The 25300-nt window shown below is 38.3% G+C and overlaps 1 protein-coding gene and 1 pseudogene across 2 annotated transcripts in view; one reads left to right on the top strand and one right to left on the bottom strand.

Moving 5' to 3' along the window:
• The window catches only part of WDR70 (WD repeat domain 70), a 296044-nt gene that overhangs the window by 78843 nt on the left and 191901 nt on the right, over positions 1–25300 (top strand). For both annotated transcript variants that reach the window (XM_038535279.1, XM_038535280.1), the window contains one exon: positions 8569–8722. In XM_038535279.1, the coding sequence (XP_038391207.1) occupies positions 8569–8722 (154 nt within the window). The remainder of the gene's footprint in view (positions 1–8568; positions 8723–25300) is intronic.
• LOC119871562 lies at positions 18684–19349 on the bottom strand (annotated as a pseudogene).

Raw genomic sequence — 25300 nt, 5'->3', positions numbered from 1 at the left:
CAAAAGACATAATAAAGAAAATTTAAAGACAAATTATAAACTAAAAATAAAAGTTGGAATACCTATTGAAAGTAATGGGCTGCTATCCATAATACATAGTTTCTGCAAATCAGTAAGGCAAGGGATATCTATAAATTAAAGCTGGTCAAAGGAAATGAATTAACAGGTAACAGCAGAATAAATATAACTGGCCAATAAATGTGAAAGTGGATATTTGACTTTACTAATGATAAAAGAAGGAAAAATTAAAATGCCAATGAGGTACTACTTGGGATTTTTTAAGATTGGCAAAGGAGAAAGAGATTCATGCTATCCAATATGGGGAGAAGGCAAAGATGGGATATCATTTACTAAACTTTTTTTTCTACAGAACAGTTTGATAATATCTATCAAGATGTAAAGTGTGGGGATCCCTGGGTGGCGCAGCGGTTTGGTGCCTGCCTTTGGCCCAGGGCGCGATCCTGGAGACCCGGGATCGAATCCCACATCGGGCTCCCGGTGCATGGAGCCTGCTTCTCCCTCTGCCTGTGTCTCTGCCTCTCTCTCTCTCTCTCTCTCTCTCTCTCTCTCTCTCTCTCTCCCTGTGACTATCATAAATTAAAAAAAAAAAAAAAGAAAAAAGATGTAAAGTGTGAATTCTGATGCAAGATTTGGAGAAAAAAGCACTTTCATGCATTGTACCTATATTCCATAGGTACCATGCTCCTTATTCCTCCTGCCTCTACAGTTTCTTTACAATCCCTCCCTTAGGGTTTACTTCAGGCTTAAATCTCACTTAGAATTTTGCATCAGTCTCTTTATGGTTTTCCCCACTATTCATGGTAAATCCCTGTAACACCTTCCTGATGCATTTTGACTAAAACCCAAATGCCTTGCCATGATTTATAATGTTTCTTGTGATCTGGCCACTGCTTATTTCTTCCCTTTTCTTATTATGCTCTAGCAGAATGGCTGAGAGATTCTTACACGGTATGTACTTTGTTTTCTGCTTAGAATTCTCTTCCCTACTCACAAACATGTAGCTCCTTATGCTTAGACCTCCACTATTTCTTTTCCAGAGAGGCTCTCTAATAAAGTAGGTCCTTCTCATATGTGCTCCTTCAACATGTTTTATTCATTGTAAAATCCTGAGCTCCTGTTATTCCACTACTAGAATTAAGACTTGAGTTATTTTTAGCATCAGCATTATCATAAAGGAAACTCAGAACAAAGACTTAGGTTTTGTGAGTCATGCTCATTGGTTGGCTGTTTTTGGTCACATTCCTGTTATCCTCAGAAGACATGAATATATACTGTACAGGTTTTTTCATTTCTTGCCTTTTGGATTGACTATCCTATATAACATGGAACTTGACTGTGAAATCGTATAATGTCATGAAGCTATTAATCTATACTTGATTGAGTGATAGGGTAATTTTATCACATTTCTAAACAAGAATATGCATTTTAATGGAAGGGAAGAGGTATAGATTAGCTTTAGTAAAATTATGTATATATAGTCCTGAATAGAATTTTCTCTGGCTTCAATTTTGTTTGATAGATACAGTATTTTGTAAAGTTATTATTAGCTTGCTAACCTTTGGTTTGTTTAAGCTGATAAGTGATATATTCTTAATTTTGCACTGGAAATCTATTCATACATTTAAAGCTAAAATATTGAAGTAGCTAATGACTTATTTTGGCATGGAATAAATTAGTATTTTCTGATATTCCCATACAGAAAACTTTGATGGTTCTATTTCAGGCCTCTTGCCTTCTTGCCCTCTTTCTAGAACTAGATAATATCCATAGCATATCTGGAAGGTGGCATGCAAATCTGAAACTATATTTTCTGTAATTATTACTACCTTTCATTTTTCAGAATGTAGTAGTCACATTTGACACAGGACTTGAGTTTTTTGAGTGGGTCCAGAAAAGCAGTAATTATTATTACCTTTCATTTCTCAGAATGTAATGTAGTAGTCACATTTGACACGGGACTTGAGTTTTTTGAGTGGATCCAGAAAATCAGAAAGGATGTAAGGATGTTTCTCATGAGTATTTTGGTTAGTAGATAATTAAAACATGATAAACTTACTAACTTGACTTGTAATGAATTTGAATTACTCAACATATTCCATTTGAGTGTATTCATTATAGTTGGCTACCAAGATTTTATACCTGTCAAATAATCTTTTTTTTTCCCTGTCAAATAATCTTAAAGAGATCTTGGAAATAAAGAAGTAATAATGATAGCAACTACTCATTTCACTTACTGTGTCAGTTGTCTTTATGTATATTATTTTTAGTCCTCATCCCAAGCCTGTAAGTATTATTTCTCTAGTTTTTTTAGTGGAAGAAAGTAGGACTCAGCAAAGTTATACAGTTACATGAACTCTGTCTTAGGACCACTAGTCACAATTTTCCAAAGATGGGGAGACTGAGCCTAGTGAAGCTGAAGGGCCTGTTCATCATCACACAGCTACTTAGCAGCGGGGCGAAGACTTAGATCCCTGGCCTCCTGACTCACATTCCGGTGCACTTTTCACTACATCAGGACACGTTGGCTCCTGAGCCCCAAGTGACAGCCCCAAACAGCTGTGTTTATCTGTCTTGCATGTCCCAGCTTGTTTTGCTAGCCTAGCAAAAACTACTTAAAAGGATCCTCAATCTTCACCTTCCCATTCCCCTCCACTTACACTCATATACTCCCACTTGCCCCATGAATAACTTCACAGAAAGAATTGTGCAATGTCACTAAGCCTTCCTCTGGTGTCAGAGTTACTCCCTGAGAGAACATTCACTTCCTCATGACTCCAGTTTACTGTCAGATTGGCTTTCCCTCTTTTCTCTTTGATCGGAATCTTAGTTGTTTAGGCAGGAATTTGAGGAGCAGATGTTATACCCCTTGAAGAAGCCCTTTAATTCTCCTTAGTACTGTGTCTAATGACTCTTAATCCTGTCCTTTTAACTCTGTAGCTAGCAGAATTAAGAGCGAAGTGGGACAGGAATGGTGAGCTTGATGCTTAACTTTTCATTTTAATGTTGACAAAGAGAGCACATGAAAAACAGTGACACAGAGGGAAAACAACGAGTTTGCCTATACAGCTAAAGTAAGGTGACTATTAGTGTGGAATTGTTGAGATTTTGTATTTCCCTCCAAATGTAAATAGAGCAATTTCGTAGAGCACATAGCCAGAGAAATGGAGCCACTGACTGTTTTTACTATCTTGTCTTCTTAAATTTTGCTGTTCTTTAGATAGTTATTTCCAAAGAGAAATAAAAGTGATTCACCAGAAAAAAACAAAGTGATCTCTTATAGTACTAGATCTTTTATGGTTAGTGAAGAAAATTGACTTCTCCAAAATAAGAGCACTGTTAACAAAGATATATCAGGTGAACTACTTTGGTAGTTTAGCAGTCTGAACTATCTAATTATCAAAAATCTGATCTACTTTATATATACACATTTGTGTATGAATGTATGTATAAACAAATTGGACTAAGCTGCCAATAATTTTCTCAGTTTCTATTGATCACTTGAAATTTAGTATATCAATCAGGGTAGAGATAAGTAGAGAGAAACAGCAATTTGAAAAAAGGGAAAGTTTATTAAAAAGAATTACTAAAAGAGGATTGGAGAAATGAGGGATTGGCTAATAAAAAACAGAGTAGCCTAAAGAATATAGGAATAAAGATAAAAGGAGCATCTATTACCCCTAGAATGGAGATAAAGCATTTGGGGTAGGCCTCCAGGACTGAGATCCAGACATGTGAGAGAAGGCATTGACTCATTAAATAATATTTATTGCTGTGCTTTGATGGCAGAGCTTTTCAGAAATTTGTCTCACCAGAGTCACTGTTACAGCACTGCCCGAGGGAGGTGTTAGGGAAGCTGCTGGATGTTGCTGACTACCAGGTACTCCAGGAGCCTAGCATTAGAGAAGCTGCACAAATTGCAGGAGCCAGGCACTAGAGAAGCCATGTGGGGTCCTGGAGCCCCCTGAGAGGAAGGAGCACACTAGCCTTAGTGGGGAAAGCCTCTTCCTTCTGCAGTGTCTCCCTAGCATCTTCTACCTTCAAAACTTCATGCCAAAGGGCAAAGGAAAAATATTTAAAGGGCCCAAATTCATTTTTGCAGAGCAGGCAGTGAAGGGTGAATTTGCAGCTGTGAGGCAATAAATGAACAACTGACACATTTGGTGAAACATAGAGTTTTATTTCTTATTATGGGTGCCTCCTTACGGACTTACCATTTAAACTTGGCATCCTGATATGAATTTTGCTAAGGACCTCGTTCTTCCCAGCAATTAAGGAAGGATGCCATAAGGCCAGAGAGACGTTTCTTTGTAGGAAGGAAGGGCCTGGGCAGTAGCCTTACGTTTGCTTTTTTAGGTTTCTTTTTCATGAGCATCTGGTTTAGGAGCTTCAATTTCTCATCTACCTTGACCCTTTGATCTGGGGCATTGTGGTGAAATTCCTCACACTGTCACACATTCTAACTTCAGAGCCCAGACTTTTGTTTGAATTATCTTTGCATTGGAATTAGTACTTTGAATCAGTACATTAAAAAAGGATTTTTGAAGAATAAATATTTCAAAAACTATTAGCTAGAATCTCAGCATTTTAGAAGAAATGTTAAGTATAAATTTTGAGCACTAGTTTCTAGTTAGCGGTTGTTGTGAAGAAAAGCACTTTCATTGGTTAGTAGCTGATTTGGATTTGGCAACCAGCCAGGAAAAACAGGCTTAGCCAGATACACTTAAATTTTGATTTTTTTTGGTGTATATTCCATTTCTAGAAGACAAAATTATTATTATTATTTTTAAAGATTTTATTTATTTATTCATGAGAGACACAGAGAGGCAGAGACAGATAGAGGAGAAGCAGGCTCCATGCAGGAAGCCCAACGTGGGACTCGATCCCGGGACTCCAGGATCACGCCCTGGGCCGAAGGCAGGCGCTAAACCACTGAGCCACCCAGGGATCCCCAGGTTTTCTTTCTTTTTTTTTTTTTTTTCTTTTTTCTTTTGTTTTTAAAGAACATTTTAGTATTTCATTTTTCAGCTGTTTTATGGCCAATAAGAGTCTTCTGTTATTCTAGAACTGAGACTGTTTTATATCTATTTCATATTGTTAACACCTGCACTTGTTCAGTGCACTAACCACTAACCATGTGTACTTATTTAAATTTAAATTAAATAAAATTAGCAATTTAGTTCCTTAGTTGCACTAGCCATATTTCTAGTGCTTGACAGAAACATGTGGCCAGTGGTTACCATAATGGACAACACAGATGTAGAACATTTCCACCATTGCAGAAAGTTCTGTTGGGCAGTGCTGGTCCTGTAATATGCAGAATGGTGATAGTCTCATATATTGTAGTTGTTGATGTGACAGCTTTTCTTTGTCTCAGAAGGTAATTTTTTTTTTCCAAAGATTTTATTTATTTGACATAGAGTGCAAGTGATCATAAGCGGGAGGAGTGGCAGGCAGAGAGAGAGGGAGAAACCGGCTCTCCACTGAGCATGGAGCCCAATGCAGGCTTGATCCCAAGACTCTGGGATCATGACCTGAGCTGAAGGCAGATGCTTACCAGACTGGGCCACCCAGGAGCCCCTGGGATGGCAGCATTTTTCGTTTCATAGTCCCCATGATACATTTTGTAAGCCTTTAAATTTTAGGTGTTTGGTAGATACATAGTGGTATCTCATTGTATTTTCCTTTGAGTTTTCCTAATGAAAACATGTTTGGAAAAAAAATGTTTTTAAGGTTTTACTTTTGTCTTTGGCTTTCAGCAGTTTTACTATGATGTGCCTGCGTGTCATTTTTGCTACTTTATTGAGATTTATAGTACTTATTGAATTGAATCTCTGGGTCAGTCTTTTATCTTTTTTCCCCCAAAAATTTGGTGGTTAACCTCTTCACATCCTGCTTCTCTCTTTTTCTATTCTGCAATTCTAATGTGAGACTTTTTCACCATATGTCATATGTCATATGTGCCTTAAGTTTTTTTATGCATTTTCCATTTTTTGTCACCATGCTTCAGTCTAAAAATGATATTTTAACCATTAACTCTTTTTGTTTAGTTGTTTAGTATGTGTAAAAAACATACTAAGAAGTAGCCCATAGACTTCAGAGTGCAAAAAATGGTCTAGGGATAAAAAAAATGATTCTGTATAGCATAGGTCACATTATGTCATTCCTCAGCTCAAAGCACTCCGATGGGTTTCTTCTAATTTCTCTCCAACAGAACAAAAGCCAGTTTCTGTGGCTTACATGGCCCTCCTTGATCTGCATCATCCCACTTGCTGTATTGTGACCTCTCCAACTCCTGTTTATTTTGTTCACTCTTCAGTGGTTACTTTGGGGGAAATGCCAGATATGCTCTTGCTACAGGTCCTTTCTAGTAGCTATTGCTCCTTTTGGAATACTCTTCCTCATAATATCTTCATAGCCATAGCCTTCATAGCCTCCTTCACTTCATAGCCTACTCAATCACTTACTTCCTGACCACTTTACTTAAAATATTTATGCCTGTCCCCTTGATACACATTTTCTGCCCCCCAACTCAATTTTTTCCCACATACTTATTACAGTATTTTACTGTATTTTACTTTCTCATTAGTTTAGTATTGATTTTGGGAGTGGAGCACATCAGGCTTCTGTTACTGGGGAGTTGGACCTTTGGCAATAGTAGTTAGGTCACTTTTGGAGAGTTGCTGTTGGTCCAATGCATAACTTCCTTCCCCTTTTCCACTGCTATTTCATTTATAAGCCTATTGCATTAATGGTGACATGGATGATGACAAAAGCTAGCTAATGTCAACTGGCCAAGTCACTTTATCTGCATTGTTTAGTGCCTCTTTCAAAGTTGGTGTTGATGGGATACAAAGAGCCTCCTATCGGGTGTTCACTTTTTATATGCCTATCTACATGCATCTTTCCCACATCTCCTTTTCCCAATCTCTTGATCTTTTCTAGAGTTTATCTCACATCTTCTGGAGAGTGTGTTTCTCACCACTGTACTTGATTTTTTTGGTCACCTGATTCAGATAGCATGATGTCTTCTGGATCACAGACCAGCATGAATTTCTTCAGATTGTCCAGATGGTTCAGATCCCCTTGGACTGTGTTAAGATACAGGGCCAGAAAATTAACATGGCTCTGGCTCAGGCATGCACGTGTATGCTGCTATTGGTCTCCTATGAATGTCAACTGCTTTTGGTCTTGCTTCCTAATAGAGGTCAAAAAAGATGCTTTTCCAGATCAGTCACTGCATACCACTTACCTGACAGGCATCAATAACCCTGTCTTTATAGGCTGCCAGAGTGGCCCTCTGCCTTTTTCAGACTATAGATTTTAATTGGTAATTTTTCATCCTTAGCCTTTCATTGTCTTTATTCATTGCACTGACTACACCCGGTCATAGCTATCCAGTTCTATAGTGGTTTTAGTTCTTATTTTTCCTGTACCTCTCAAATGCCTGGAATAACCACATCAGCCACTATCTCTCCTTTCACAATGAACTTTTTAGCAGTTGCAGTTGTACTCCTGTAGCATGTCAGGGACTATGTACCCCCTGTGATGGGGTCCTTGTTGCTAGCCACTCTGTGATCTCATCGTGGAATTGACTTCATAGGACCACTTTTGGTACCCACTCTCTCAAGTCAGATTCCCCAGAAACATACTTTGAAACTCCAGGATTTGCATGCAGAAGGTTGGCAGAGGAGTGCATTGGGATTGGCGCCTGAGAGAGAAGGTGCAAGGAAAATACTCTTAGGAAGGCACAGTAATTACATTTTCCTATAGTTGCAGAAGCAGCCTCAGCTGTTCCCATGGGGAGATCTCAAGCTGGTATAATTCTTCCCGTGGATCCCAGCCTGAAGCAGAGGGCTGGGCCATTTTACTGCACATTGGCCAGGCATTGAATGTGGGCTGCTTTGGAATGGTAACATAATCTTGTATAAGGGAGTTCATTTGTTAGCCATCAGCAGACCAAATCCTGGAAGTTGGAGGAATGAGCAGGGTGGTAAGTGTGCAAAGATTCTGTAGTACTAGAGAAATGAAGGAGATGATGAAAACTTATTCAAACACTTAGCTGTGAAGGGGAGGAGAGAGGATAATCAGTAGAAGTTCCTGAGGAGACTGGAAAGGATGGGATCCAGAATATAGGTCTTAGATTTGCCTTGGGCAAGGAGAGGTCTACATCCACCATTGTAATGAAAGAGGAGGAGGAAGAGAGGTGTTCAGGTATAGATAAGTTTATGACATAGTGGGAGGAAGTTGAGGCAGTTGTTGTTTGTTGGTTTGGGGAAGGAGCCAGACAAATCAACAGCTGAAAGAAGGAGAGTTGATTGGGTTGAAGATTTAAGATAAGTAGATATTTTTTAATAGATGCTATGCAGAGTGGGAGGAAGGTACTAACAGGATAGCCCCTGTTGTTGAGGGCCCATTTGTGGTTGATGATCTTGATTTTGAAGAATTATCAATTTGTGCAGTTGTGACTTTTTTCTGGCAGTGCTTAATGTATTGAAAGTGTAAACATGCCCATTAAGACATAATTTTTTTCTTTTTTCTTTTACATAGCCATCAGATCAAGTCATTGCAGTATAGTAACACAGGAGACATGATTCTTGTTGTATCTGGAAGCTCTCAGGCCAAAGTGATTGACAGAGATGGTTTTGAAGTAATGGAATGTATAAAGGGAGACCAGTATATTGTGGACATGGCAAACACCAAGGTAAGGATTAAACAGCATATTTTACTGAATTTAATTAATTCAGCACACATTTATTCACAACTTATTTGAGTTGCTATGATTTACCCTAAAAGTTAATGCTTTGTTTTAAAGAATGTATCATTTCTCACAATTCTGTGGATCGACCAAGAAGTTCTTATGCTTCATGTAGTGTCAGCTGGGGCATTAGGATGGTTTTAATGTTGAAAGTGCCTCACTCAGATGATTTATAGCTGGTGCTCTATCCCTTGGTGTCTCTCCTATTTCCAGCCCTCCCCCTTCCCCACTATGTGCATGTGCATACTTATGTGCATGCTCTCTCTCGCTCCCATTTTCTCTTTCCAGGTGTCTAGCTTGGGCTTTCTGATAGTGTGGTGGGCTTAGTGTGGTTTGACTTCTTGCTGGATGACTGGTTCCAAGGATGAACATGGATACTTCAGATTTTATAAGGTCTGGCTTCAAGTCTTATGTAGCATCGTAAGGGCCAACTCAAATTTGGGGAGACAAGAGATAGATTTCACCATTTGGTGGGTGAATGACAAGATTGCATTGTCAAAGATCCTATGGGATGGGAGATATGGGTGCAGCCTTCTTTGGAAACAACATACTACAAATCCACTATATACTAAGCTTTAGGACGAGAACAAAAAGAGGATCTTTTATATAAAGGTTTAAAAAAAAAGGTTTTATATAAAGATTTTTAAATGAGATAATATTTTAAAATTATATTAAATATCAATTAACTATAGCTGCATAAATGCTATCAAACTTAATGGATTATTTATAATGGGTAACATATCTGTAAGATGTCTGGGCTTGGCTCCAAGATACAACTAGTGTCTAGGTCTGTTCCATGTGTCTCTGTTCCTCCTTGTACAAGTGAAATGCCCGAGGGCATGTTTTTCTCATGGTGATGGCAGAAACACAAGAAGGAGCCTCAACTCTAGAAGCACATTTCAGGACTTTGCTCATATGTCCATAGACATTCCATTGGCTAGAGCAAATCACATGACCATGGGTAACTGGAGAAATTGCCCAGGTCTTTAGTGAGAGTAACTGCAGTATCACATGCCAAAAGTTGAGGATATAGGAGAAGTGATGGATTGGCAACAATAATACAACCTACCACAGATATATTATAGTGTCAGTGGATATGGTTGGTGCAGAATTTTGAGCCTCAATTATGTTTTATTTTTTATTTTTTTATTTTAAAAGATTTTATGTATTTATTCAGGAGAGACAGACAGAGAGAGAGAGAGAGAGAGAGAGAGAGGCAGAGACAGAGACACAGGCAGAGGGAGAAGCAGGCTCCATGCAGGGAGCCCGACGTGGGACTCGATCCCAGGTCTCCATGATCAGGACCAGGGTCGAAGGCAGGCGCTAAACCGCTGAGCCACCCAGGGATCCCCTATATTTTATTTTAATTTTTAAAAAGATTATTTAATTTATTCATGAGAGAGACAGAGAGAGAGAGGCAGAGACACAGGCAGAGGGAGAAGCAGGCTCCCTGGGGGCAACCCGATGTGGGACTTGATCCCAGGACCCCGGGATCATGCCCTGAGCTGAAGACAGATGTTCAACCACTGAGCCATCCAGGTACCCTTTGAGCCTCAATTTTAATTCTGATTTTTACTCACTCTTTTCCTGTCCTAGTACCTTATTCTAAAACACTAATAATCAAGGTTTATAGCTACATCAAAGTCTCATAGATTTGATTGTCTAAGAAAATACAGTGGATCCTCATTATTTGTGGTTGCTGTATTTGCTAAAAATTTTTTATAACCCCAAAGTCAATACACAGCCTTTTTGTGGTCATTTGCAGAGACATGCACTTGCACAGAGCAGAAAAAAAAAAAAAAAAAAAAAAGGAAAAGATAAAGCTAATGCTTTCTTCTTGTTTCAACTCTCACTTTGTAATCAAGTGTCCTTTTAGAGGTCTATGTAGTACTATCTTTTTCTTATTTGTGAGCCTTTTGTTGGTGATTTGCTGTTTAAAATGGCCCCCAGGTAAGTGCTGAATTGCTGTAGCACTGTCTAATGTTCCTATGTGTAAGAAGTCCATGGTGTGTCTTGCAGAGAAAATATATATGTTAGGCAAGCTTCATTCAGGCATGACTTACAGTGCTGTGCTGTTGGCTATGAGTTCAATGTTAATGAATCAGGTATATATATTAAATAAGGTCCTTAAACAAAAACATAAACAAAATTATATATTGATTGAAGAAAATGTGACTGGAAGCTTGCATGAACCCAACCCTATATTTTGATAATTCAGTGCTTAAGAACTTTATAGACTATACTACTGCAAATAATGAGAATTGACTATAATCTACATGTTCTGTTTGAGCTGTTGGAATAAATTAATATACTGTGTTTCAAACTGCCCTTTATTGAAACCAAGTGAAGTGCCTCTCAACCCTAATGAGGATCAAGGATCACAGTCTCATGCATTTTTTGACTAATTGTTTCTTAAGTGCCCAGTGTTAGATGATTCAAACAGAATTCATATATAATTTAAGCATACAATTAGATTGCAATGGTAGCTTTAGTAGTGGTTTTTTTTTTTTTTTTTGCATGTATTTTACTAGAATTTCTCATTCCCTTCTCTTTAAAATCATTGCCCCTAGGATTCCACCAAAGATGATGTGAGAGTGATGGTGGTAAGGAAGGAGAGCAGATAGGCCTCTAGATCACTCTCCCTGTCTTAAACTTAATTCTGCTTTCATCTGCTTTATTTGAAGCTTTTGGGAATCCCAAACTTTATTTAAGCAACTGGTTTGTGGAAATGAAACCTTTAAAAACTTGTATTTAATTTATTCTCTTTTTAGCTTGTGCTTAACCATCAACAGTTCTTTTGGGGGTGGGGTAGGGGGGGGGGGAGGGGCGGGGAGGGGGGGGAGGGGAGGGGGGGGGGGGGGAGGGGGGGAGGGGAGGGAGGGAGGAAGGGAGGGGAGGGAGGGGAGGAGGGGGGGGGGGAGGGAGGAAGGAAGAAGGAAGAAAGGAAGAAAGAAAGGAGGAAAGGAGGCAAGAAAGGACAAGACAGGCAGAAAGGCCCTTCCGGCTGCAAGGCTCCGTTGGGGATTGTCTGTTCTTTCTTTCTTTCTTTCTTTCTTTCTTTCTTTCTTTCTTTCTTTCTTTCTTTCTTTCTTTTTCTTTCCTTCCTTCCTTCCTTCCTTCCTTCCTTCCTTCCTTCCTTCCTTTCTTCTTTCTTCTTTTAAGATTTTATTTATTCATGAGAGACACAGAGAGAGAGGGGCACAGACATAGGCAGAGGGAGAAGCAGGCTCCATCCAGGGAGCCCGATGTGGGACTACATCCTGGGACCCTAGGATCACATCCTAGTCCGAAGGCAGGCGCTCAACTGCTGAGCCACCCAGACGTCCCATCAGTATTTCTTAAAAAGTATGAGGAAGAGAAGTTTTTGCCAGTCTAAGCTCTTCTTAATTATTTCAGCCACTCAGGGCTTCTTACATTATAAAAAGACTACAACTTTTTGGATTTAGGTTGTAGCCAAGAAAATTTCAAGAAGAAAGGAATCCGGTTAGTTTTGTTTCTGGCTACTTCTGCAGTCTCAGACTTATAATACATATAATAAGATGATTAGGAAAGTAGGACAAGGATGGATAAACAAATCTGTAGAAACATAGGAAATTAAAATATTGAGTTATCATAGTTATTTTTTACCTCCTTGGTTAAATTTATTCTTAATTATTTAATTGTTTTTGATGCTATTATAAATAGGATTAGTTTCTTTAATTCTTTTTCAGAAACTTCATTGTTAGTATATGGAAACCTATTGATTTTTTAAAAATGTTAGTTTTCTGTCCTGTAACTTCTCTGAATTTGTTATTAGACCTAAGAGTTTTTAGGATTTTCTGTAGTTAGAATAATGTCATCTGCAAATAGAATTTCACCTCTTAGTTTCCAATTCTGATATCTTTTATTTCTTTTCTTGCCTGATTGTTCTAGTTTTGATTTCCAGTACTGTCTTGAATAGTAGTAATGAGAGTGGGTACCCTTGTCTCATTCCTGATCTTAGAGGAAAGGCTTTCAATCTTTCATCATTGAGTATGATGTTGGCTGTGAGTTTGTCATGCATGATCTTTATTATGTTGAGATTTGTTCTTTTTATGCCTAATTGCAAACCATATGTATGATAAGGGGTTAAAATCCAAAATTTGTAAAGATCTCCTATAACTTAATAGCAAAACAAAGCAAACCCAATTAAAAAGTAGGCAAAGTACCTGAATAGACATTTTCCAAGGAAGATGTACCAAAGGCCAACAGGTACTTGAAAAGATGCTCAACATTACTAGTTGTTAGGGAAATGCAAATTAAAACCATAGTGAAATATCCCATCAGCCTGTTAACAATGGCCAGTATCAAAAAGACAAGAGATAACAAACGCTGGTAGATGTGGAGTAAAAGGAAACCTCATGCACTGTTGGTGGGAATGTAAATTGATGCAGCCACTGTGGAAAATAGGATGGAGGATCCTCAAAAAATTACAAATAGAGCTATCATATGGTTCAACAATTCCCCTTCTGGGACTATATCCAAAGGAAATGAAAACATGAACTTGAAAAGATATTTGCACCTCCATGTTCATAGCAGCAGCATCATTTGCAATTGCCAATACATGGAAACACCTGAGTGTCCCTTGATGGATAAATGGATAAAGAAGTTGTGATATATCTGAATATTATTCAGCCATAAAAGATGAGGAAATCCTACCATTTGCAACAACTTGGGTGGATCTTGAAGGCATTATGCTAAATGAAATGTCAGAGAAAGAGAAATACTGTATGATTTCATTTATATGTGGAATCTGAAAAAGAAAAAAAACTGAGCAACCCCTCCCTCCCCGCTGCAACAAACCACAGACTCACAGAGAAGGAGATCAGACATGTGGTTACCAGAGGCAGGAGGTGGGAAATAAGGGAATTGGAGGAGAGTAGTCAAAAGGTACGAATTTCTAGTTACAAGATAAATAAGTAGTAGGGGTAAAATAGGTGCATAACATACAGCACTATGACTCAGTTAACACTGTGTGACATACAGGAACATTGTTAAGGAGGGTAAATCCTAAGAGTTCTCATTACAAGGAAAACTTTTTTGTTTGTTTACTTTTTTCTTTTCTTTATATCATATCTGTATGAGATAAAGGTTGTTAGCTGAATCTATTGTGATAATTCAAAATATTTGTAAATCCTGTTATCATGTTATATCCTTTAAACTAATACAGTGATGTATGCCAATTATTTCTCAATAAAACTGGGAAAAAATTTAGTTACCAATATGTAGAAAACTACTATATAATGTAGCTGTCTACTGTAACTCCCCCCACTTGCCTAATATCTCCATTTTGATTTCAAAATCTTGGTTAATATTTACTTCCTACATTTCCCAGAAGCAAATGTAATTAATTGACTATTTACTTGTCTAGGAAATGTTACTGATCTCTTAATTGCAGTCTTTGGCTTGACTGATGGGTTTTGGAAATGCAAGAATTATTATTTGAAAATAGTAGATTTCATGGGACACTTTTTTTCCTTAACTTTTTAACCTCTTTTCTGATTCCAGAAGTAATTAGTAACTTGTGACTTTACTGGAAATTGCCAATGAATAGGACAGTAAAGGAAACAAATATATTTGATCTATTGTGATTAAAATATTGTATACTTCAAATATAAACAGCCCTCTCTAATTGTTAAATTGTTAGATATGTATCTCTAATCTTTACATCATTCAAGTATATTTTTAAGTGTACTAGTACAGAAATTTTTTTCTGTTAATATACAACCGAGTGCATTATAGGGACAATGTACTTATTCCTTAAAAAAATGAAGTTTATTTATTTATTTATTTATTTATTTATTTATTTATTTAAGATTTTATTCATTCATGAGAGACACAGAGAGAGAGGAGAGACATAGGCAGACGGAGAAGCAGGCTCCCTATCGGTAGCCTGAAGTGGGACTTGACCCCAGGACCATGACGTGACCCAAACAAAGGCAGATACTCAACCACTGAGCCATCCAGATGCCCTAAGATTATTGAGTTTCTAACAGTAATTCCTGTGAACCGTAGAAAATATGGGAAAAATATTGTTCATAGTTCTACTACCCAAATACAATCAATCATAACTAATAACATTTCAAATTTTTGTATGTCTGTATTTTCCTTACTCATCTGAAAAAAACGCTTTTCTGATCATACCAGGACCTTTACATCAGTTATTGCTTGGATCCATGTTTTGCATGTTTTACAGTCTTGGGATTTTCTGCAGGTGCTTCAGGGACTGCAGTAAGGTGGAAGGAGAGGCCTCAGAATAGGAGTGAGGGTCAAGGGGCCTTCCATTTCAGGAAGGAGACTCCAAAATTGGAGTTCCAGTTTTGTCTGTTTTATGCGTTGGAGTTTTTCATAAGATATCCTTTGAAAATTAGGTTGGGCTGCTTTTTTAAAATATGAAGATCCTTGGTCTGGAGTTCATGGTATTCTTGATTATTTTATCTGGGGAAAATAGGACCTTACTTCTTTAGGTGTAGGTGAGTAGTATTAAATTCAACAAAAATCCAGTTGAGTAAATTTGAAGATCTAAATTATCTTTATTCAATGATTTATGAATTGGATAGTATCTCATCTAGCAAATAGAAATTATGAGGAGCTGTACAAAATGCAGTGTATTTAAAGGCAGAGAGAGGATGGGACAAGGAACTTATAAATAGAAAAAAGGATTATTCCACCAGGATTATACCTTCCTTTGGTGTACAAAAGGGTCTTTTGGTTGGATTACCTTACTGGTGCTGATTAGGAAATTCCAGACTGACCAGTTAAGATTACATTCCTGGGGGAGTTTGAAAACTGTACATAGGTTAGGTATTAAATTTCTTTTTGGTGCTATGGGCTTAGCATAAGTGACTCCATTTTCAGCTTATTGTCTCTCTCTTTTTTTTTTAACATTAGGAAAGTAGGACAGGGATAAGCAGGAATCAACTTTTAAACTGTTCAAAAACATACTTTAAAATCTGTAGTTATATTGTCATCTTAAAACTCATTTATTCTAAACCACAATATTGGTACATTGCTTCCAAATCAGAGAGTGTTTTTCTTTCTTACTTTGAAATCTTACACACACACTGCCTGAGATTCAGATGGGGCTTTTTGGCCTAGAGCCCACAAATGTGTGACTATTAAATTTCTATTCTTGATTGAGAAGTAGTCCTATCCATCAAAACTCCATAACAAATCACTATGAAGTTAAATTAAAACTTTTATTACCTGTTTTAATTATCTATCTGTTTTCATAGATTATTAAGTGAATGTCTGTGATTGTAATTTTATAATTTCATTTATTAAAATTCCTTTTATCAATTCATCTAGAGTTGATATTGTTAAGTACATTTCCTTTGGATTGTCTTCAACCCTTTTCAACATCAAAACAGTTCTGTTCCATTTCTTTCTTAACTAAATGATTAAATTGGGAGAGGACAAGTTCAAGGGACCCTAGAATCCTTGGACCTTTAACTGGACAATTTTTCCATGAATGTACTGTAGTTATGGAAATTAGGAGCTTTATAAATAATTACAGGAAAAACATGTTTTCAAATAGCTTTATTTATATTTGAATAGTACACGTAGTTATTCTGATATCCAGCCACTCCAAAAATTTACTATTTCGAATTTGGAGATGAAACAGATTAGTCATATCCTTTGAATGGTAAATCCGGTTTCCTAAGAAATAAAACATTTTAAACTGTGAATTCTAGGTACATTTTTGTTTCCATAAGCAGTTTTAAGTGATGATTTTAACCACAAATGTAAACCCTACAAAGTGCAATGATTGGAAGTACATTGTGTTTCTTTCCAATTTTTGAATATTTTCAGAGCTTTTTATCTAAGAGAAACTCCCAGACACTGGTTTCTGTCCTTTTGACATATCCCCATCACTTTGGGGATAATTTCTTATATTCTGGTACAACAAAATGTTCCTGCTCTCCTTGTACTTTTCCTGCTCTGATGTTACCCATTTCTCCATTGACCCATGTGTCCTTTTATTACGGAATTCTGTTTACAAATCTGGATCTGGGCACTTGGTATGTTCACTAATGCTGGGATGTACTTGCTTCTAGACTGTTTCAGAAGAGAGAGCTGAAATGGGAGATCAACCAACACTATATATATATGTATATGTGTGTATATGTATACGTATATATGTGTATGTATACGTGTGTCTGTGTAAAATCATGAGTTCACACTGATACATCTAGTAATTCTAATTTAACTTCCTAGCCTTTTTCCATTCCATGTTTGTATTTTACTACTTCAGCAGTGAGAAGTTTGGCTTCCAGCATCACCACTACTTTCATTCATTTATTCATTGCTACTATACATAGAAAGTAGTTTCAGAATTGCTACACTCATAGTCCTGGTTGTAGGCAGAATTCTAAGATGGTCTCCAAGATTCTCTGTTCTTCCCCTTGAGCGTGGATGTGAACTGTAAGCAGGATGCAACACTCCTACGATTAGGTTATATTATACGGAATGGTTAAGAAAGGAAGATTATCTTCATTGGATCGAGCTAATCAGGTGGGCTCTTGAAGGGACTGAATTATTCATGGCAAAAGAGATTTGAAGTGTGGGAGGGATTTGACTTGAAGGAGAGTCTCTGTTGTTGGCTTTGAAATTGTAAGCAGAACTTGGGTCATGAAGTTGGATATGTAGCTATGGCAGTTTCTGAGCAAAGTGTTGAGGGTACTGCCTGATTTCTTCTTACTACTTATAGTAAAATATGAGAGAATAAAGTTAAATTGAAAGAAGTTTTATTAAAAGGGAACCAGGACTAGATGATTTAGTTAATTTTGAGCCTGTCCAGGCAGCAGATACGGTTAAAATATGAAATTGCTTCTGAAAGTGTGGTTCAGAGAAGAAACCAAGGGTGTACATCTATCCTTTTGCTAAAACCTCAGATTATTCAGTTATACTGAAGGCTTTTTCAAGTAATGAATGTATGCTTCACAAATTTTCTCAATCAAACCAGGTAACCTCTAGGAAGCTTAAGGATATTGCTCTTTAGCCATTTTAACAGGGGTTATAGATAAAGAGGGGATTATCTTGTAAAGATTTGCAGACATGGCTTTTGTCTAATTTAGATTCAACATGAGAAAACTTCTCATTTGCTGGCTTTGAAAATGGAGGAATCCATGCAGCAAGGTAGGCACACAGCTTCTAGTCACTGAGAGCCCCCTCCAGCTGGCAGCAAGGAAATGGGCATCTCAGTCCTATAACTGCAAGGAAGCTGGATTCTTCCAGTGACTTGAGTGAGCTTGGAAGCAGGGTGTTCTCCCCCAGCCTTGTTAGAGGAAGGAATGGAGTCCTATCTGATCCTGATTTCAGTCTGTGAGACTCTAAGCTAAGAATCCAGCTACTTTGTGCTGGACTTCTGACTTCCAAAACTGTTAATGTCTTAGACCACTTCCAATTTATTAGTTAAGTTTGTGGTGATTTATTTGTTACACAGTATGGATACCTAATAGAGTTCTGTAAAAACCAAACATACTAAGTAATGATATAAGTCCATGAGGAGGTGGTAGTGATTGTGATAATACAGAGGAGCAGGAGTTGGCTTTCAGGAGGAGGAGGCAATATACTTACACTGGGAACAGAAGGATTGTAGAGGACTCACATCCAAATATGTTTATAGGTTGTGGGTCTTAGGTAGGAAACTGAAAGTGTTCCCATCTGTTGGTAGGGTCATTAATTTTGTGTTGGGAGATGCTGGAATGAAGCCTTCAATACCATGGTAAAGAGTTTACCTACTGACGTGTGAGAGAAAAATGACGGGAAGAACTATGGGAACATTAGGGCTAAAGAATGTAAATTTCAAGGGACAATCATTCCACATATTTGTGTGTGTGTGTGTGTGTGTGTTTTACAGTAGCACTAGGATTTATTAAGCTGTGTCTTAGTAAAGGCGCTGGGGCTTGCCCATGGTGCTCTTGATGTATAAAGCCCGGACATTCTGCCAATTCTTCTTGAGCAGTGACACTAGGAAATTGACAGTTAAGTGGATGTTGTACACGAGCTCATCACCTGTCATCTTCACGTGTCCAACAGCCACTGCCAGACACAGCACCGTCTTCATCTGGAACTTGATGGTGGACTTCACTTCATCCACTTTGCCCACCATGTTCTCACTGTGGGTCAGCAAGGAAGGGAACTTGCCAGCTTTATTCAGGCCTGGACCCAGGATTCATGGGAATCTGCTTGATCAGAGATTCTGAAGCCAAAAAGGCATCATACTTCGGCATCGTACTTGGCCAACTTCTTGACTAGTTTTTTATTCTTGTTGAGTTTCTTCAGTGCCTCAATGTCCATGTGGGGAATATCCACTGCCTTGGCCTCATCACAGTGCTGCTGGTCCCCCCAAACCCACACGGAGAACTTAGGGCGGGGGGGTGGACTTAAGCCTGACAGTGCCTGAGAAGCATTTGTCCTGCTGAGGGTCATAGTTCTTCAGGCTGATCTGCAGCTCCACCGTCTCCAGAAACTTCCGGTGCTTGCACTGGTTCCCGTGCGGGACCTCCCATACCACCTCGTACAGGGTGTCATGGGAGACTTTGCTGCTCATGGTAGCTCGCGCCGCAGTAACTGGAAAAGAGCTTGTGTGATGTTTTTGAGTCTCTTTCAGGAGTCAGGTGTTTGAATGGAACTCATTGATGAGGAGGAGGGAGTTATTCCAGAATAAATATTGTTCATTGTAGGTAAAATAAAAGACTCTCAGGTTTATGCCTAAGGAGTGGTTGATAATGAAAAGAAAGTTGAAGAACTCTAAGATAGGTTATGTAACCAGTAAATGGAAATCTAGAGCCCAGAACATATCAGCTAAAAAATATTTGTTAAATCAATAAATACTGGAAATTCATGATTTCAGAAAAGAAACTATTTGTGGTAAAGGCAGAGTTAGCCATAGTTGGGGCTGCTGAAATATGCTGGAAGAGGTCATTCATTGGAGTTGAGTAGATCACAGAATGAATATATTTCTTAAATGTATTCAAATGGATTTTAAAATTGTTCAGGAATTAGAAAAACTTAGACTTCAGAGTCTTTGACACATAGAAGGAAATGACTAAGAGTGTGGATTCATTACCACAGGGGTTGGCAGACTACAGCCTATGGGCCAAATCCAGCCTGCACCCTGTTTTTTGTTTTTTTTTAAGATTTTATTTCTTATTCATGAGAGACACAGAGACAGAGAGGCAGAGGGAGGAGAAGCAGGCTCCATGCAGGGAGCCCAGTGTGGGACTTGATCCCGGGACTCCAGGACCACGCCCTGAGCCAAAGGCAGATGCTCAAGCAGTGAGCCACCCAGACGTCCCTGCACCCTGTTTTTGTAAATAAAAGTTTTATTGGAAACCACTACATCTGTTCATTTACTGTTGTCTGTGGCTGCTTTTGTGCTGCAGTGGCAGCAGAGACCATGTGGTCCACAAAGCTCAAAATACTCATTACCTGACCCTTTAAAGGAAAAGTTTGTCATCTCCTGCATTAAAGCTGTGAACTTTTTTTTTTTTAAGATTTAATTTATTTATTCATGAGAGACACAGGCTGGGGAGGCAGAGACACAGGCAGAGGGAGAAGCAGGCTCTATGTAGAGAGCCCGACATGGGACTCGATCCTGGGTCTCCAGGATCATGCCCTGGGCTGAAGGCGGGGCTAAACCATTGAGCCACCCGGGCTGCCCTGTGAATGTTTTCTGCAGCAAAATTTATGCACACAAAATTTTGCCGAAAACTTCAGAATCTTTGGTAATTCATAACAGCCGAAGGATGGACTCTGCTTAAGAAGAACTTTTGGGTCAAAGTTCACACTGTATCCTCTGCTGCATTTCATCTCATTGTGTGAGTTGGCTCAGTTAGCTAACCATGCCAAAGATGTGGGCACTTTCATTTTGGTGGGTCACAGAGCCTCACATCATTCAGTGACTACATATGGCACTGCATCAGAGCATCTGTTTTTGTCATGTGGCAAACAGAAGAGTGTATACAGATGAGTACAAATCAGCACACATTGCCCTCCCCATCTGTGTGTGTGTGTGTGTGTGTGTGTGTGTGTGTGTGTTTAAAGGAAGCCAGTATTGATCATGGTCCAATAATATCCTCTCTTTAGGGAAAGTATAACATTTATGAGAAACAAATGGATGCTTAATTCTTCTAAGCTATTTCCAGTTAAGGCTGTTAAATAAAGGAAGGGATTTTTCTCAGGAGTGCCTATGTTTAGCTAAGGGAGAAAGAAAAATTAGTTTATTTGATGAAAAACTGTTTTAGTCACTGGCTGTTCTTTAATAGGTGTCACTTTAAAATTTTTTCCGCTAATGTTAGCCATGGTACTGAATCTGTTTAGATCCATTTAAGAATCCTTAGTTGAACTTGATTTTTGTTATGACTAATTTTGGTCACTGTTTTAACACAAGGGTACTTAACATTCCCATTGCCTTTGTCATGCTCCTATCTTTACAAACAAGAAACAACATTCACAGTCTTTTAGATTTTTTACAATTTAACCTACTATTTGTGTTCATATTCTAAGTACTCAACAACTGTGGTGCCCACATGTCCTTCTGATCTTAATATCTTCTGTAATAGGGATCATTTTCATTTGGTCCTCTTAAAAAACATCCTTTATATTCCAAGATGCTATTTCAACTCTAACCAACAAGTATCTGTAAAAGACCTATTTTCTGGGGCTTACCTTTAAGACCTGCTTGGTCTTGGTGAGTTGTTGGGTTGCTGCGTGGACAAAATGCAAGAAATGAAGTTCTAAGGACTGGACTGAGCAGCATCCATTTGTAGAATCCCTGAGTCTGGGAGTAGGAGAAGAAAATGGTAAACTAGGACGTAACTGGGATATGAGCAGACTGTGCATTAGATTACAGACAGGGATGCTAGTAGAGGTGGAGTTCAGTTAGGCAGAGGGGGAGAATGCAGGTGTAGAGGGGTCTGCAAGACTGAGGAAACCAAGGCAGTTTAGGCTATTTAGAGATTCTCTGTCCTGTTCCATGTGTATATCCTTTCACTAATACCACACTGCCTTGATTATTGCCTCTTAGTATATCTTAAAATTTAGTGCTCCAACTTTCTTGTTTGTTTCAAATTGTTTGGGCTATTTTAGTTTGTTTTTTTTTTAAAAAGTTTTTATTTTAATTCTGATTAGTTAACATACAGTGTTATTTATTAGTTTCAGGTGTACAGTATAGTGAGTCAACATTGTAATACATCACCCCGGGATCCCTGGGTGGCGCAGCGGTTTGGCGCCTGCCTTTGGCCCAGGGCGCGATCCTGGAGACCCGGGATCGAATCCCACGTCGGGCTCCCGGTGCATGGAGCCTGCTTCTCCCTCTGCCTGTGTCTCTGCCTCTCTCTCTCTCTCTCTCTGTGTGACTATCGTAAATAAATAAACATTAAAAAAAAATAATACATCACCCGGTGCTCATCACAAGTGCACTCCTTCATCCCTATCACCTATTTCACCCACCTCCCCTCTGGGGACCGTCAGTTTGTTCTGTAATTTAGAGTTATTTTCTTGGTTCATCGTGCTCTCTCTCTCTCTCTCTTCCTCTTTTGCTTCATTTCTTAAATTCCACGTATAAGTGCAATCATTTGGTATTTGTCTTTCTCTGACTGGCTTATTTCTCTTAGCATTATACTCTCTAGCTCCATCCATGTCCTTGCAAATGGCAAAAATTTCATTCTTTTTTTAAAAAATATTTTACTTATTTATTCATGAGAGACTCAGAGAGAGAGAGAGAGAGAGAGAGAGAGAGAGAGAGAGAGAGGCAGAGACATAGGCAGAGGGGGAAGCAGGCTACATGCAGGGAACCCGACATGGGACTCGATCCCGGGTCTCAAGGATCACGCCCTAGGCTAAAGGCAGTGCTAAACCGCTGAGCCACCAGGCTGCCCCATCATTCTTTTTTTTATGGCTGAATAATATTCATTGTGTATATATACCACCTCTTCTTTATCTGTACATCAGTACATCAATACATTTATCAATACACTTGTGCTGCTTCCGTAATTTGGCTATTATAAATAGTGGGTCTATAAACAAAGAGATGCATGTAATCCTTTGAGTTAGTGTTTTTGTATTCTTTGGGTAAATACCCAGTAGTGTGATTGCTGGATCATAGGGTAGTTCTATTTTTATCTTTCTGACAAACCTCCATACTGTTTTTCCCAGTGGCTGTACCAGTTTGTATTCCCACCAATAGTACACAAGCTTTCCTTTTTCTCCTCATCTTTGGCAAGATCTTTTTTTTTTAAAGATTTATTTATATATGTATGTATGTATGTATTTATTTATTTATTTATGAGAGACACAGAGAGAAACAGAGAGGCAGAGACACAGGCAGAGGGAGAAGCAGGCTCCACACAGGGAGCCCGGCGTGGGACTTGATCCCAGGTCTCCAGGATCATGACCCAGGCCAAAGGCAGACGCTAAACTGCTGAGCCATGCAGGGATCCCAATTTTTGGCAAGATCTTTTGTTTCTTGAGTTATTGATTTTTAGCTATTCTGGCAGGTGTGAGGTGATATCTCATTGTAGTTTTGATACTAGGCTGTTTTAATTTATTTTTTCACATACATTTTAGAATTATCCTGTCTATACATACAAAGAATCCTGCTAGGATTTTGTTTGAAATTATTTGAATCTAAAGATCATTTGGAGGGAGTTGCCTGAGTAGCTCTGTCAGTTAAGTGTCCAACTCTTGATTTCAGCGCAGGTCATGATATCAGGGTTGTGAGATCGAGCCCTGAATGGGGCTCTGTGCCGGGTGTGGTGCCTGCTTAAGATTCCCTCTCTCTCCTTCTGCCCTGCCCTGTCCTGATCCTCCCCGCCCCCCAAGCACACACTCTCAGAAAAAAAAATTTTTTTTTAATTAAAAAATATTAAAGGTCATTTGTAGAAGATTGACATCTTAACTATATGGAATCATCAGCAACAGTATCTCTCTCATTTATTTAGGTCTTCTTTTTTTCCTTTTATTTAGGTTTTCTAGTTTTTAACATAGAGCTCCTGAACAGATTTCATTAAACTCATATTTAATTTATACTTAAATTTTTTTTTTTTGCCATTGTAAATGGCATCCCTTAAAAATGCCTAGTAGAATTTGTCAGTGCAGCCTGGAGTGTTCCCTTTTTTCAAAAAAATTTTAACTCTGAATTCCATTTATTTAATAAGTATAGGACTGTTCATGTTATTTCATTGTTCTTGGGTTGAATTATTATAGTTTATGACTTTCAGGGAATTGTCCATTTCCTCTAAATTAGCAAATTCATGTACATAGAATTTTTAGTAATATTTCTTTAGAGTCATTGCTCATATAGTTTCTCTTTTTTCCTGATATTGGAAATTTATGTCTTCTCTTTTTTTTCTTGGTCTGGCTAGAAATTTTTCAATGTAACTGATTTTTTTTTTTTTTTTGGAGACCTTTTTTTTTTATCTCATTCATTTGTATTTCTCTGTTATAGTTCTGTTTTCAACATTGATGTCTATTCTTATGCTTTCTTTCCCTTTTCTTTTCCTAGTTTTCTAATTCCTAATATTTTGAGGTGGATGCTTTAATTATAGAGACTTGCTTTATCCAATCTTTTTTTTTTTTTAAGATTTTATTTATTCATCAGAGACACAGAGAGAGGCAGGCAGAGACAGAGGCAGAGGGAGAAGCAGGCTCCATGCAGGGGAGTCCAATCCTGGGACTGTGGAATCATGCCCTGAGCTGAAGACAGATGCTCAACTGCTGAGCCACCCAGGTGTCCCTATCTTTTCTTTTTTTAAAAAGATTTTATTTGTTTGTTTGTTTATTTAGAGAGTGTACAGGTGAAGGGGAGGGGCAGAGGAGGATGGAGAAAATCTCAAGCAGACTCCCTGCTGAGCATGGAGCCTGATGCAGGGCCCACTTCACAACCCTGAGATCATGACCTAAACCAAAATCAAGAGTTGAATGCTTAACCAACTGAGCCACCTAGGCACCTCATAAGTACATATACACTTATAATTGCTATGTCTTTTTAGTGAATTGATCCTTTTATCATTATATAATGACCCTCCTTATCTCTTGTGATTTTTCTTGTTCTGTTGTCAACCTTGTGTGATATTAATATATCCACTCAAACTTTTTAAAAATTATTGTTTGGTATATTTCTTTCTGTATTCATTTATTCAACATTTATTGAGTGTTTACTAGATGAAGCCCTCATAGAATTTATTTCCCAATGGGGAGACATTGAAAAAATCCAAAAATATATATCGCAAAATCAGAGAGTAGTAAGTGCTATGAAGAAAAATGAAGCCAATTAAGGGGATGGAGAGTGACAGGGGCTTTTAGATAGAATAGTCAGGGCAGCCTCTCTGAGGGGGTGGCATTCAGGCTGAGACCTGGATGAAGGATCCATGAAGGAGCCAGCCACATGGATATCTGAGAAGGAGCCATACAGAAAAAAGAACAGCAAAAGCTGCTCTGTTCAAGGCTCTGAGTCAAGATGCTTGTAGCTTTTTCAATTCTTTATTTTTAACCTTTGTA

This window comes from Canis lupus, chromosome 4 (genome assembly GCF_011100685.1).
Source record: "Canis lupus familiaris isolate Mischka breed German Shepherd chromosome 4, alternate assembly UU_Cfam_GSD_1.0, whole genome shotgun sequence".
Classification (NCBI taxonomy): domain Eukaryota; kingdom Metazoa; phylum Chordata; class Mammalia; order Carnivora; family Canidae; genus Canis; species Canis lupus.
Note: the sequence above shows the minus strand (reverse complement) of the source record. Positions and strands in the feature narration are given on the sequence as shown.